Genomic DNA, 16,608 nt, shown 5'->3' with positions numbered 1-16,608 from the left:
TAAAACGTGCTAACTTTTTCAAAAGAACTTTTTATATTGAAATGAAGAGAAAACATTAACATTTCGCGAGGAACGTCGTTAAAGGATCCTCAAGACTGTGATAGTAAATGTTGATTATTTTGCCTTAATTTGTAACCATAATTTGCATACATTAGGTATTATGTCTGTAATAATTAGACGGTACATCTGCAACCCCGTTTTGCTATATTCTGAAAGCTCTTCACGTGAACATGTTCTTTCACAAAAAACCACAGGAAGAATGGAGTTCCAGGAAGACATTTTATTCTAATTTGATAGACACTTTAACTCCATGCCGCCAACCTTAATGTTTAATCATTGAAATATTATTACTTTTGAGTAAATTAATGTGTTTCATAAGAAAAATAAGGAGACATCTCTTAATGAGGCACCTTATTGGCAAACTCCGTATTCAAACGATGTCAAAATTGCACACATTGGGTCATTTTTGACCAGTGACAACATAACAGGTTTAATAGTATTAAGTACGTTTCCGACAAGACATTGGTTTTTGTCGGACAACTTGATATACCAAACAGCTGCTAATTTGGTCTTCTAAAAATTAAAGATTCATAATGTCAAGTTTCTACCGTTGAGCGTTACGCCTTACTGTTTTAAGAGGTAAATAATTAATATACTGTTAATTTCAACTGCGAGCTAATTTCCATAGCTACGGTGAAATAAGACCTAATTCGGCGCCACGGCGAAACGCAATCTCTGCAATAACGCGCTGCAGAGCTGTTGTTTCCTGAAGGTGCCCAATGTATCGGGTTTAGAAAAGAATAAAGGCCCTTTACTCCTTGAACATATTAATTCACATTCAGGGAATTTGCAGTAAGCGAGCGCTGCGACATTTCATTTTCAATTTCGAAAATTCACTCTATCTCGAATCTGTTGTGAAATATTTCCTAATGACATCGCACGGTAAGCATTGTTTCACCATGCGGACCAATATGAAACAACTAAATCAATTATACCAACGCGAACGAGAGTGTTGAGTTGAATTGTCACGGAACCGTTCATCAAATTCTTGGTTTTCACTGAAACTGCATTGGCCAAAATACAACAAATTTTTAACGTCAGAAGTTTCGCTGATTTTGACGTGTCAGTTTCCAATTCTATTATACATGGTGTTTCAGGACGAGACGTACAAACTTCAATATGTTATTCTACAATAAACTCTAAGCAAAAAGGTTCCTATAAACATTTGTCCGGAAAGGCTTCCTTTAGGACATACAGGGCGACGAATGTTAATTTTGATTTTTTTTTTCAAGGATTTGAAGAACGGTCGTTGGTATTTTAAAGAAATCTGGCGAAGAAGAACTCATCGATAAAAGACATCTTTTATCATGAAAGTAAATAAATTCTGTAAGCAGTGGCCGTTAGAAAAGCCATAACAAAATACCATGTCGGCATGCTCACCGTGAGTACACAATTTTGGCATTTTTAGAACTTGCATTCAAAGACAAATTTACACGACAAAACGACTAAAAACTAAAACAATATCATGATTTAACTGTATTGATGCGTTCGAAAGAAAGTTCAAAATGTCTAAATGCCAACTATCATAACACTTATGAAAACTTGATAATCTTACTGCTCGTTATTTCTCGCAAACGACACACTTTACGATAAACGTTGAAGAGACTTTTGTTTTAGCAAAACGGGCGAGGATTTCAAAAATGACGAAATCATGTTCAGGAAAACAGTCACGTCTCATATTTCGTCTATTTTATTGTCACAGTTGGTGTTACGCACGCCACTGCTTACAGATTTTATTTACTTGCATTGCAAAAGATACGTCTTTTAACGACGAGTTCTTTTGTACAAAATTACTTTAAAACACCAACAACCGTTTTCGAAACACTTCTAAAAAATAATTTTGAAAATTACCTTTTATCGCCCTGTATATCCCAAGCAAAGCCTTTCCCGACATAGGTTTACAGGACCTTTTTTCTTAGAATTAAATATGGAATAACATATTGGAGTTTGTAATCTTCTCCTGAAACACCCTATATTCGCAATGTTTGGATTTTAGGGGCGGTCCTAGGGCTGCAGACTTGATCCATTTAGGCGCCAAATTCGCTCCTTGCATGAGGGTTGACGACAAGGTGACTCAGCAAATTGAGAAAACTAGGAAAAAGGAGAGGGAGACGGCGTGTTGTATCCGAAACGATGATTCGGGCTGTGTTCAGTCTTCGCAGGCCGATTGTTCTGTAAGTTTTTATCATTTTGTCGTCGAAATTTTAATAATTTATTGCGGAAATTTTCTTGTATTGCTTCCAAAGGTAAGGGGATTACGGCAGACCGTAAGTGTATGTAATGATTTAATTTTATTAATAATTACTCAATCACTTAGAGTATCTTTTGTTTAAATGATTAAATTTGTATTTTATTCTTAGAAAACCATATCAACATGGAAGAAGTGGAATCCAGGGGAGAAAGGTCCGGGCGGTCGTATATCTGGCTCAGTTTGCGGCCTAGATCCGAAGTAAGTTCAAATGCAATTTCGACATGTAAACTCGTATATAATGCTAACAGATAATGTGTTTTTATTTCGCATTCATATCGACAGCTTTACCACCTTATATTGCGATAAAAACATGTATTAATTAAACGCAACACAACGTTTAAAACAGAATTGAAATTAAGCCCTTTTCGATGCGGTTTCTTGCATTTTGCTAATTGATATTGACATCACATACGCTTTAATAAAAAAGCTCAATTTAGATTTTGCTGCCTGCATACTTTTCAAAAGCAGCATCGCCATTGGTAGCTAAATTGACCAATAAAATTACTAAATACATAAAAGTCATGTCTGCAAGTCTTTCTACAACACTCTTGACGAGGACTTTATTGATACACTAGTTAGAACTCATTCGTAAGATCTATTTAAAGACTCATTGCCGCAACTTAGACTATTTCTTAACATAATTACCATTTTCAACATTTTTAGTTATTGCGACGCCCCAGCGTCAGTCCACCCATATGAGTGGCCAGATGATATTACCAAGTGGCCGATTTGTCGTAAAAGGAACCATCAAATTTCCAACGCTGTGGCCAATCGTAGGGACAAAAGCGCACCAAGGGACAAAATAGTCGAGCATATGGTATGCGAAGTGATCGGACATCCATGCTGTATTGGAATCCACGGCCAATGTCGTATAACTACCAGGGAATACTGTGACTTTGTTCGGGGGACATTCCATGAGGAGGCGTCGCTGTGTTCACAGGTAGCAATTTGATATGTTGATATTTTTGAAAGGGCATAGGATAATGAGAAAAAAGAGAAAGCGATGGAAGTATATGGAGAACAAGACCGAAGAACATATCGTCCGTCTCCCCCGGCCTCTAATCTCCGCAAAATCTCTTTCTCTGTGACATTATTTTCCTCTCTATCCTTTTACTATTCACTTTTGGAAATTCTCCGATAAATTTGCGTAATCGCACTATAAATCTTTTTCAGGTGTCCTGTTTAAACGACGTCTGTGGCATGATTCCCTTTTATTTTCCGGACGTGCCCGATCAAATCTACCGATTGTGGACTTCATTATTCCTCCACGCGGGCGTCCTACAGCTCATTATCACAGTCATGGTACAGTACTTCCTCATGCGTGATTTGGAGAAACTCACAGGTTCCTTGAGGATCGCAATTATTTACATCGGATCAGGAGTGGCGGGAAACTTGGCTAGTGCGATATTTGTTCCGTATAGAGCAGACGTAAGTGAATAGAACATTTTTAAAATCTTACTGTAAGCAATATAGTAGTGTTCCACAATTGAAATGGGAGCAATGATTCCACTATTAGGTCAAATTGAAAATATCGTCCTGTAGCCAATTTTTAAAATGAATAGGTAACCAAGACGTTTAGAGTTAAAAAAAAAGTATAAGTGAACACAGATGGACATAAAATGATGTACAGTACCTCGCGACATTGTCATAGTTCAAATTTCCCGACTTATCTGGTACTGAATAAAGATGGGTGTGCATTGGAGCACGTAAAGGTGATACTACATTTTTTTAACCAATCAGCAACCCCAAAAAAATCATTCTGACTCTGACACCTTCCCATAGAATGAAAGCCCAAATCTTATGAATGTTAAGGCCAATAATAAGCGTGCTATAAATTACAAGCTGACAACAGTGCTAATGGGTCGATTAATAGTACTATTCAACAGCTAAGTTTCTCGTTTTTCGTAGCGAATTTTTCCAACTTAGGAAAAGCGTTTAAATTTTTGAGATGTCAATTATGCAGAGACCTATCGAAATTAGGACAAACCTGCCTCGGTAGCATCTGAATGAACTCTTGCATGTCTTTAACAAAACTCCTTGGGTAAATCAATATTGATAGATATTGTAATATTACTGACTCACTTGATATATAACACATTGATTATGTTCCACATATAGGTTGGTCCTGCCGGCTCTCAATTCGGTCTTCTTGCCTGCTTGATCGTCGAGGTCCTGAACGCTTGGCCGATGCTCAAACACCCGAACCAAGCCCTCTGCAAACTCCTTTCTATCACCATGGTGCTCTTCCTCATCGGGCTGCTGCCCTGGGTGGACAACTACGCCCACCTCTTCGGTTTTATATTCGGTTTCCTGTTGAGTTACGCGCTCCTTCCTTTCGTATCATTCGGATACTACGACCGCCACAAGAAGATCTGCCTCATCTGGGTGTGCCTGCTCACCGCACTGATCCTGTTCGTGATCCTGATCCTGCTCTTTTATATCATTCCTGTATATGACTGTAAGATATGCTCGTATTTCAATTGTCTGCCGTTGACGAGAGACTTCTGCGCCAGCCAGAATATCAATTTCAAAAGGGAGGAGCCCATAGTATGACACACGATATCACGGTGTACCGTCGTCGTGGCGTCGGTTTTGCCGTTGTCGTTTAGTCTGGGTATGGTAGGGAAGAGTACGTAATGTTTGTTTTTAATCTTTTAATTTAGTGTGACATCTGTTCGTACGATTAAGTGTAGATTTGAGTGTCTTGGAGCGATTTGACTGTCTTGTCAAGGAGGTTTTTCTAGTTGAAAATGTGGCATTACCCTAGGTATTATCAATGCCAGAAATTGTTTATGATAAAGGGCGTTCAAAGTAAACTTTTTTTTTTTAATTGTAAATAAGATATTTATTTTCAATAAGTACTGACAGTTTTGGCAGCACTTGTTAAAAATGATGTTCACTTTTTTTTTAGTTAAAGTCTCCATTGTAAGTTATAACTCAAGCAGGAAATTTAGAATGTAACAATAAGATATTCTGTTTCACACTTAATCGTGATATTATGTACTTAGTAACAAAAGTAAAATGTCGCCCCGTTTAAAGTATTTTTCAATATGTTTTATTCACAGTTTAAAAGATGCCTCCATTTTGGACCATCCTCCATTATGAAAAAAAAAACAATTTAGGATAGAATGCAAAGTTTTTTTATTGAAAATAATATTTTAATACTTATATTACTTAAATATTTTTCATAGTCCAGCAATACGTAAAAGTGGCGGGAGTATCTGAGAACGGATTCTAAAGTTTCACGAGTAGGGTTGAAAATGTCCGGTCAAAAAAAACTCGAGGGATGTATAATACGCCCTTATAGAATTTCTGGAAGGTAATCTTCCCATCCAGTAAAAGTAGCGAAAATCTGTCTTGTAGGATACTCATATACTTATAGGAGCTAAGTACAGGGGATTTTAGTTAACAAAAAAGGGATTTATTTACATTTAAAAGAACTCTGTACAATAAATCCCCATTGCTAATTGCTCTTGCAGGATACTAAAGGCCATTATTCCTCCTTGTTTAAACGGAATTAACGACATGTAAACCTGAAAAAAGGTCCACTTTGCCATTGTTTCACATTTCAAACAACCAGGAAAAACCTCCCTGAATGTGACAAAATTCCTGTTGAAAGTAATTTTTTGTTACCGGCCTAAAGCCAACTTTACGTTATCGTGTAACGTTCAACATTTCCCGTTTTGGGTTTCTTTGTATGCTCAACTTGTATTATTGTTACGTTAAGTTTGATTTCAAAAGTATTATTGTGAGTATTTTATACAAACATTTTTTAGACTTTTGTCTTGAGTGTTGTTTGATTTGTTTATAATTGTTCGTTAAGGCGTGTGACGTGAAGTTAGATAAATATCAAAATTAGAATCCTGCTGATTATGAGTTAGGTCCATACAGAGTGACGGTTTTCCCGAGACTTATCACCAGCAACGGAGGAACTGTGCTATATCGTATTCAAGTAATTACCGGACAATTAAAAATTATGTGATAATTATAAAGACTTTATTACAGCGAAGGGTTAGCCGCCTTTCCTAAGGGTTTCAGCGATTAAAGCGGGTTTTATTTAACAGACTATAAGTAGTAAAACTGGTTGTTATAGTAATAAAACTGGCAAAATTGATGCGAAAACATAAAACAATCAGTTTTACTGACACCAAAATTATTTGTTTGCAACGAACTACTAAGTCAAGTGATTGTTTGCCAAGAAATACCAGTGCTTATTTAAACCTTGTAAATTACATAAAAAAGTTACCGTTCTTAGCTTTAAAAATCCCCTTTATTGTCTTAATATGGACTGTCCTGTTTTTACTTATACATTTCGAATGGTAGACACACAATAGGACAGCCCAGGCAAAAATGAATCATGTATAATGTAATGTAACGTCATTTCCAACGTCTTGTTTACATGTATTTAAAACTTATCGACAACAAACTAAAAAATTAAAAAATATTTTCATTATTATAATAGACAATGTATCATAAGTAGCCCTATTTAAGGCATGAATGACTTATTTAAATCGTGTATATATACAACGCTAAGTGTAATGAGGTACCTTCTTTAATTTTAGGTGTACGTACTTAATTTTTCGATTACGAGAACCAGTGCATGAATATGCGCTATTAATAAATAACATTTCTCAGAGAAGGCTTTCGAAATTTTAAACCATTAAATTAGTTAAAAACGACTGTACGAAGAGAGAGACTTTCCGGAATGAAAGTGCTTTGTTGATATGTGGGTCTACAAAAATTATTTAAAAAACTAAAATTAATGGGTAACAGGAAATAAATCATCATATTGGGTATCCGGTATGTAAGCTTCGTTATATCCCCAGTAGGCCCTTAACGGAGAATGGGAATTTGATTTTAACCATAAATAACTATCGGTTCAAATATGGTGATTCACTCCGTATATTCCATCCAACCGAAGTCAACTTTCTCCTATAGCAAATTGTGATACAGAGCAGTAAAGAACTTTTTTTGGGTTTACAAATATACGGAATTACCCAATGATTATAGGAGAATTATACTTGGATGTTTTTAAAATACTGGCGAGCCCTTACGAATTACAAGACTAGCACGGTTTAAATATTTTTGCTAGACCCTGTATATTCTCTTAATTGGGGTTTTTTAACTTACCAGTTTTAAGATCTTGTTTTGTTCTTGGTTGCAGTAAAGCCTAAGAACCCCAATTATTCATCTAACGTGTTATTATTCAGTTTACATATACTTTTTGATACTCTAAATTATTAAATTTTACGTAAAAGTGTTATCTCGTAATTAAAACCCCTCAAATTCAACTTACCCTCCCTTTTCTAGGCAGTTAAAAGTTAACGTGACTGGTCTTGGTATAATTTTATGAGTAATTTGTGAAAAGTCGCGCATTATACCATTGCAAACCCTTGTACAGTTCCCCTTTGTAATTATCAGGTGTTTACACTATTAAGACCAAAGCCTTACGATTAATATTATATGATAAATAAATTCTGCACATATTATGACATATTGGTGTCTTTTAATTCCCAGTTAAATTTCCTGATTAAACTACCATCGATTTTATCAACAATTATTGTAATAAAGAAGCTTGTACGCACTTCTTCGATTTTTATGCAAGACCAATCAGTACGTTCTGCTTAGATAGGATGTCTCTGAAATCAGTATATGTATATACAACGCTTGACCAAGAGTTTCTGAACGAAAAATAAGACGTTCTAAGTAAACTTATCCACAGCGGCTCAAACTGAAAATGGCACACCTAACCTGAGCTAACCTGTATTGAAATCACTATTTATTAATAAATTTTCATTTACTTAACAATAAACTAAGGTACAAAAAATTTTAAACATTACGCTACATCTATTCTATAAAATATACCATTAAAAACAAAATTATTATTACAAAGGAAGGAAAAAAATTAAATTCTATTTGCTTTCAAAACTAATCTCAAATTTTAAATTATAAATTTCTTTTTTAACCGTTTTTGTAATAAATTAATATTTAGTTGATAATCCTTTAGCTAATATAACTTTACGAAGACAATTTGGGATCGATTCTACCAACTTTTTAGTAAAATCGGGGGAAATCTTGTTCCACTTTTCGAGAAAAGTGCGTTTTAATCGGTTTTTATTGAAACTCATGTTTTCTAATTTAGCCCAAAAATTTTCTGACGTTAATGTCGTATGATTGCGGTGTGGTTTTTATTACACGAGGACAGTTATGCAAAAACCACTCTTTCAAAATTTGAGCGCTACGCTTCGGATCGTTGTCCTGGTAGAATACAAAATCGTTAGATACGTTCAGTATCTCTACGTCGAGTTGTGAATTTTGCCGTAATATGTCCAAATAAACATGCCTGTCCATAATGTCATTGATGAGATGCAATTTTCCTGTCCCAGCACTAGACATTCAGCCCGACCATTACACTTCCTCCTCGGTGTTTAACAATAGCTCTTAAATTTGCTTTCTCTACCGCATTGCCGAATTTTCTTCAGACAAAGCCGCGTCCACTCAATCCAAAGTGATTGAATTTACTTTCATTTGTAGGTAAAAACGCTTTTCCAAAACTCGTCTCCTTTATCCAAATGCTTTTTGACAGATTGCACTCTAATCTTTTGGTTCTTCAGATTAGCAAATGGCGTTTTTCTGGCTACTCGACCATAAAATTGATTTTTTCGCAAAACCATTCTTATGGTTTCTGGAATCACTGCCTTGTGTAGATACTTTTCAATATCTATAGCCAATTTGGGAGCACTTATTCGGGGATTTTTTTTACATATCGCACAATCTACCATTCATCAGCATCAGTAAAATTTTTTCTTGGCCTTTCTTTTATCTTTTTTTTTTAATCTCCCCTTACTTTTGAACCTTTCTATGATGTGTTGGATTTTTACAGGACTTTTTTTTATAGAAGATAGGCGATTGTCCTAATAAACTTACCTTTTTTATGATGATTAATTACTAACTCACGTTCTTTCACAGTGGTATGTCTTCCCATGTTGATTTTTAATTAAATTATAACAAATATCGACAAAAGTCATTAAGAATTGTTTATTCTATGCATTTTTGAAAATTCTTTTGCATTCACAAATATTCTATTATCATAAAATTAACCTGTATTATTTTAATTTTAAGATTCGTTTTGTAAGCAAACAGAACTCAATTTGTCCCTTCCGGTATAAAAATTATTTTTTTTGTTTTTAATTGTGGATATTATAGAACAGATGTGGCATAATATTTTTTAAATTTTCTACCCTAGTTTTTTGTTATGTAAATGAAAGTTTATTAATAAATTGTGATTTCAATACAGATGTATCGTTTTCACTTTCAACCACTGTGCATCCAATGTTGTTTTGTTCTGCCTCTAGAGGGAGCCAAAGTTCTCAAATTAATATTGTTTTTTCGAAATAATTGTTAAACGCTTTTATCGATTTTCACTAGTTTGAACGTTTAGCCAGAACGAAAACGTGAAAAAGGTTTTAATTCTAAATAACTACAAACTTAGTACGGGTGCATTGCCGCCTCTTCCGATGTATCTATTAGGATAAGTTCAATTTAAAAATCTACGAACGTTTTATAATAAAGTCAGTTGGCACCCCATCGTGCACGAACCACGATTCGTCACGAAGTTGTGATGGAACATTTTCCAATAAATCGGGAAAAGTGTTTCGCAAAAACAGTAAATAGTTGTAATCATTTGACCGATTTGGCATTACAACTGGTACAACAAATCCAACAAAGCTGCCAAATAATTTTCGTTTGGAACTAACTCGATTATTAGTTTATTCCATATTTCAACCATAAAATCATCGATATCTGTACTAAAATGTACAAAAAACTTTACAATATTTCTCGCAAAAATATGAGTGACAAACCGATCGCTCACAATGACATCATGACCTCCAAACGTGCAAGTAACTACACTCTTTTTTGCGACTGTACAGCTCGTTGGTCTAACCAGGGAAATAATACGCGAAACAAAATAATATACAGCGTGTGCATACTGGAGGGTGAACGTGATAAATACATATGTCCTCATGCCTCCAATACGTCCCCCTTCCTCTAAAGTGACTTTTGTCACTGCCTATACAGGGTGCGGCGCGGGAACCAAGCGTTTTTAGAATGAATAATATTCGACCGTTCACGATGGAAGTGTTGTGCTTCGACAGGCACTTCATTCTCTTTGGCTCAGCATTTTTTTTTTAATTAACTTTCAGTTGCCACCGTAGAGCCGTCGTGCATGTTAGAACATCGAACATTCGTTAATGTTTTTTAGGAGTGGTGAGTCAGTGACTGAAGTACAATATGAGATGTTTTCTCACTGATTTCATATTAAACGCAATGACTGTTCTCACGCGTGACGCAATTTTACCTTGGGCTAACAATCTACGAACAGGAGATTGGACACGTACAAATAATACTGTGCTAGAACACATTGAAAGGGTGAGGTAAGCGATACCCACTGAGCTCTGCTTGGAAACATTTAACTGCTCTTCGAGTAAGCGATCGCACTGTATGGCGGATTTGTAACACTCGTACATTAGAAGAATTAAACAACAATACAACACTAAAATCAACGGGTCTCCGTTGGAAAGAGTCGAAGCTAATTTTTTAACGTCTCCAACATTGCATCAACGAGAACGGACAGCACATGCCAGATATAATTTTCTGTTCGTGATTAGAAAACGCCGTGACTTCGACCATGCTGTTATAATAAAAAAACACAAATTATATATCAAAAACTAACGATTGTGTGATTATTTCAAAAATACTCGATTCCCATTCCGCCCCTATACCATAATTAGTGACAAAAACCAGTTAGAGTGGTCACCAACACAGAAGATAAAATTAAGCGGGGTTAAATTAGGTACAGCGATCAAACGCTGTTTACTTTCTGCAAATAAACCTTCTGGAATTATGATCCGTTGGGAAATCTGTCAACAAAAACTGTCAATCCTCAGTCATAGAAACGAATGATTTCAATTACCGTTTATTTTCAGCACAACACTTACCGCACTGCCCCACCTCACATCCGTCTATGACTTTCTTTTTAGCCGTCGAAGTTTTTACTTTGATCAATTTGGGTCCTTCGATGGTGCGACTTCAAAGATCCGAACACACGCAAGACAATATTCTGGGTACCATTGGATAAAATCAAATTTTCAAAGTTCGATTTTTACCCGTTTGAACCAAACAGTATCTCGTACGAACAGTCGTTGCTTTTCCATTTAATTGATCTTCAAACCCGCATAAATTTTTCCAAATTTTCAGTCCATTTTCAGTCGAAATTCGATCATTTTCGCGAGCAACACGGGAGGAATCGCGAAAACGCTTTTAACACTGACGGAGTGAGTGTTACTCTCTTCCAAAACGTCACACGGATTACGTGTATTCGCAAAATTACGTGTTGATTTGTCTGTGCTGAAAAATCGACAAACGACCTCTTCGTAAATGAAAATAATCAGGAAGGAAGGATCCTCAGCTTTGGAAATTCAGCATTCGGCAACCAAAATTGACCAAAAACGGTTGTTTTTTTTTATTTGGAGCCTAGCTGTGCATATGGTTTCAATCAGAGGAAGTAACGCGCCTCAAAGGGAGAAAAAAACCTAACGACGCCCATATCTAATGAGATTTTCGAACAAATTCCGCATTACGAATATCTTGTTCTTCGCGTTATCATTCAGCTGATTGATCTAAGGATCAATGTCGGTAGAAAAGCCTACAAACTTCACATTCCGTCTTTTGCAAACGTACGACTTATAAACCGAACGATAAGAACGATACAATGGCCTCCAATTATTTTGGTTTTTCAAATATTTATGAATAAATACGTTCCTGATTTCAAACAGAAATTCATCAAAAAAGAAGTCAGAGGCTTTTCAGAACTTGGAATTTCATGCGTCATTGTCTTTATTAACATATGCATATGTATTTTTAATTAATAAAAAGCCGCACTATTCATATTAACTTACCGTTTCGATGTGTTAAATTTTAACAGGCCGAAAAAATGTCTTTCAAACGGTTCCAGTTTCGAATTAATTTCGACTCAAAACGTGTGCGTACACAATTAAAATATGAAACTCAAAAAAATCAACATTACATCATTCCTGAAAAAAAATCAATAATAATTTTTGAGAAGAATGCAATATTAATTCCTCAAAAAAATCTATATTAGTTCCTGAAAAAAATCAATTAAAACTCTTTTTAAAAAATAAGTTCTGTTTCCTGAACAAAATTTAATATTGACTCGTAAGAAAACATCTCGAAACAGTTAACGTTTCGAATTAATTTCAACTTAAACCAAAGCGGCGCACAGCTGAGACCCGGAACATAAAAAAAACAGTGTTAACTCCTGAAAAAAACATCTTCGAAATAACTCAAGTTGCAATATCATTCTTCGGCTGCACCCAAAAATGGTCCTGAGTATCTTTCAAAAGAGCCAAAATTGAAAGTAATTTCGACTTTCTCACCAAAATTCTAATTACGTCACTTTCCCTGACATGACAAAACTTAGCTATTAACTACAGGAAACAACAGTCAGAACTCACCCCTAACCAGCAAAAAGATGAGTCAGAATTACGCCGGTAACAAATATTTTCACTCACAAAATCACAGTGGAACGCCACGTACTTTCACTCATTAAGTCATAGATATGCTAACGGCGTACTTCATGAATTTTTGGCATAAAAGGAAACCCGCTTATGCTGATTATTATTAATGCAGAGCAAATTATGAACATCTTGCCTGGTGTCGCGCTAACATTCAAGTGAATCATCTACGAAGTGATATCGGTACGACCTGCTGTTTGTAAAAGTACAGCTGATGGGTTTTCGAAACGATATATACAGTGACTTCTTAAAATATTCGGACACTTACACTTACAATCTTCTTTCGTGTATAGTAATAATAAAAATAAACAATTAGGAAACGAGTCTTTGGTATGTATTTGGTATTAGTTTTTGCTTACCAACAATACAAAAATATATGTATTTGTCGGGATAACATTAGGGACTTTCTCCATCATTAACAATTTTAATATTTTATTATATTAACTAATAGTAAGGCAAGGCTGACGATTTCACTACCACCTGACCGCTGCTTTGTCCTTCTTTCTCTTTACTGCCTTCTTCCCTTTTTCTCCAGTCCCCGTGGTCCTTACGGCCCAAAGGAAAGGTACCTCTTCGTCCTGGTTTCCCACGGACCAAATCCCACACATGGCCCTTAATTGCGTCGGTAATAGTGACCTCGTTCGATGGTGCTTTATCTTCAAGGTAAACCTGTCAGCCTGCTCCTCAATCTTATTGCTAACTCAAATTTTACATTTATAAACTTAAGAACTAATAAATCTCCGACATATTTATAATTCAATGTCAAAATATGGAAAAACTGAAATATCTTAACAAGTCGTTTTCGAGGTCCTAAAAGATATACGGACATTTTTAGTAAATTGTAGTTTTGCCCATAAGAGCGTGTCTTGTGTTGAATCTAATATTCTAAGAGTGTTCCATGGTATTTATTAAAGTTACTCCTAATACTCCATGCATTTTTGAGGAGTAAAAATGGTTAGAGTTAAAAATAAGGCAAATATCACTTTCGATTTACGACAATTAGTCATTTTCAACTTTGAAAAGAAGTTATCCTACAGAAAAATGGACGAAAAATTTAATTTGAACAAGAGCACGGTTACAGATATTCACTGGTATAAAGTTTAACACAAAATTCTTTCCATTAAACAAACTGGCGATCAACTAATAAATATTCGAGGAAAGGGATACATCATGAACACTATCAAGGAAAATTCCAGAATTAGTGCCCTTAAACTGAAGATATCTCTGGAAAATCAAACTGGTAAAAAAGTATCTCCAGAAACAATACGAAGATGCATAGGAGCAAATGGTTTCAATTGTTGGGTACCCAGAAGTAAGCCATAGCCTCATAACAAAAATAAGAACTTTAGAAAAGAATTTGCATCGGAGATTATTTTAAAACCGGAAGGATGCAACTGTTGCTGATGAGTCAAAATTGAACATATTTGAATTTGATGGACGACAAATGATTTGGAGGAAGAACTGAAAACAAGCAATTTACGTTTTACTGTAAAACACGGTGGTGAATCAGTAATGGTTTTAGGCGGCATTTCGGCCAAAGAGATTGAAGTATTGGTGTTCATTGATGGAACAATGGTCAAAATGGTTTACTTAAACATCTTAAAAATAATTTTTTAAAAAGTAGCACTGATATGCACATTCGAAGGAGTTTTAAGTATTATCAAGATAATGATCCCAAAGACAATACAGTGATAGTTAAAGAATGGATGCTCTACAACTGTCCAAAAGTTCTAAAAACCTCAGCTCAATCTCCAAATCTTAATCCAATTAAAAATTTATGGCAACAATTGGATTTACAAGTAAGACAACATTCAAGAACAAACAAAAATGAGCTAAAAATGTTTTGATGGAGGAATGGCGCAAAAGGCCCTACGATTTCTCAATATATCGGCGTTCAAAGTTTGAAAAGTGGCATAACGTGATATCTCCTCTCATGAATTAACGATAAGTTCTATTATTAATATAATATGTAGGTATATATACAATTATAATTGTTTTTCTGTTTAATAGGATTGTTCACAAACAGGGTAAATAAAACACCTGATTTATTATATTTTTTTTATTTTAATAAAATACCTTTTTCTCTAACATTTTTTGTTTATCATTTATTAGGTTCTTGAGAGTTGTCTAATAATTGTAATCTAATAAGAAACAGCTATAAGCATATGTAACGATCCTGCAGTGAAAAAGACTTTCACCAAATTGTCCAGAACCTACGATTTTTATTGATAATATATTTCTAACTTTTGCAAAGACGCGACTATTTCATTTTTTTGCATTAAATACATAAACATAATTCTACTTTTCGATGGATCTCCTAAAACCTTCCTTACCATTTATTTTGATATTGAAAGTTATTGCGAATCCCTTAGGAATAGATTCCTTTGGTACTTTATATTTCTATAGATGATGTGTCAATTAAGTGGGGTGGCATCATATTTTTTTCCCAATTTTTGGCGTTTGCGTCTTTGATTAACATAATTTGGATTAAAACTACCCGTTTCTCTAAGTTGTCTTTTAATCCTTGCAAAAGTATAATGACCCAGAATTCTGTAATTTAGATATTTATTACGATAGACTGTGGTATGCATACTACATTTCTCTCACAGAATCCACACACTCGAAGCATATCAACCCTCTTAACGGTAGAATAATGTTCAATTTTAAAAGATAAAAACTTATTCAATTTACAATAAACTCCACTCTGACCATCAACAACCACAGTAAACACTATCGGTATGTCAGGTGTACCGAATATTTATTTTATCGTTGCGTAAGAAACGCAAGACTTTTTTTGTATAACAAAAAAAAAATGGTGAAGGACCGTTTTGCGTTGCCATGTTAATACGTTGGATGTCTGCATGCGCCTTTATTAGCACTTTAGCTTCCACAGTGCAATGAGGTCCTTAACAGTAAATGATGTGCAGGGTTAAAGATTAATATAATCTGCAGCAGTATGATTCGATCACATGTTTACAACCGACACAATTTATCGATTTTTTTATAGTTCGGTCGCATCCTTTCATCCCGTTCAAATATTTTTACAAATTTCAATTTTTTTAAAATTTGGTCCCTTTAGCCGGCTCACAAATTTTTGTCATCATTTTCAAGTAAAGCCCAGCGCATCTCTTCAATCGGTTCACAAATTTAATTCTCTTTCTCTGTGCTTTTATCTCAAAAATGAACAGAATCTTTCATTCGTATAATAACATATATTTATCTAAATATGTTGCACTTATATCATCATCGCATAAATTCCATAATCTACGTTAGTATATACAAAATTGTAAACTAAAACATGAAAAAGCTATACTATCATAGTATCAAATCGTCATTATCTTCCACCAAAAATCATGAAAATCTTTTTCATAAATATTTTTGTAATTTAAAGCACGATTTCCGATACTTGAACCAAACGGGATATGTGTAGTCACAAATGCCCAAATATAGAAGAAATTTTCTAATTGATTTCTAAAACATATAATTATTGGTGTTGCGTAACTTGGGAGCATTATAGTAGTTTTTCGTTAATTTCAGACTATATTGGCAACTATTCACAATTAAAACCACACAGGCACCTATATAAGTTCAAAAACGCTTCGAATTTTTGGCCGAAAACCGAGTATCTTGAGAATTTATTTAGTGTTATTCTATTGTCATGGCAGCAGCAGCATAACTCTAAGGAAACCATCAAAACACTGC

The 16,608-nt window shown here is 34.8% G+C and overlaps 1 protein-coding gene across 1 annotated transcript in view; it reads left to right on the top strand.

Moving 5' to 3' along the window:
• Positions 1–7,805, top strand: part of LOC136346627 (uncharacterized) — a gene marked incomplete at its 5' end in the record, with an annotated part of 61,130 nt that extends 53,325 nt beyond the window's left edge. The window contains 6 exons of the mRNA XM_066295938.1: positions 2,057–2,234; positions 2,307–2,333; positions 2,421–2,509; positions 2,975–3,251; positions 3,485–3,739; positions 4,430–7,805. Of these exons, the coding sequence (XP_066152035.1) occupies positions 2,057–2,234; positions 2,307–2,333; positions 2,421–2,509; positions 2,975–3,251; positions 3,485–3,739; positions 4,430–4,864 (1,261 nt within the window). The remainder of the gene's footprint in view (positions 1–2,056; positions 2,235–2,306; positions 2,334–2,420; positions 2,510–2,974; positions 3,252–3,484; positions 3,740–4,429) is intronic.
• Between the last annotated feature and the right edge of the window lie 8,803 nt (positions 7,806–16,608).

This window comes from Euwallacea fornicatus, chromosome 23 (genome assembly GCF_040115645.1).
Source record: "Euwallacea fornicatus isolate EFF26 chromosome 23, ASM4011564v1, whole genome shotgun sequence".
In the NCBI taxonomy this organism is placed as follows: Eukaryota; Metazoa; Arthropoda; class Insecta; order Coleoptera; family Curculionidae; genus Euwallacea; species Euwallacea fornicatus.
This window is presented reverse-complemented; position numbering and strand designations above follow the sequence as displayed.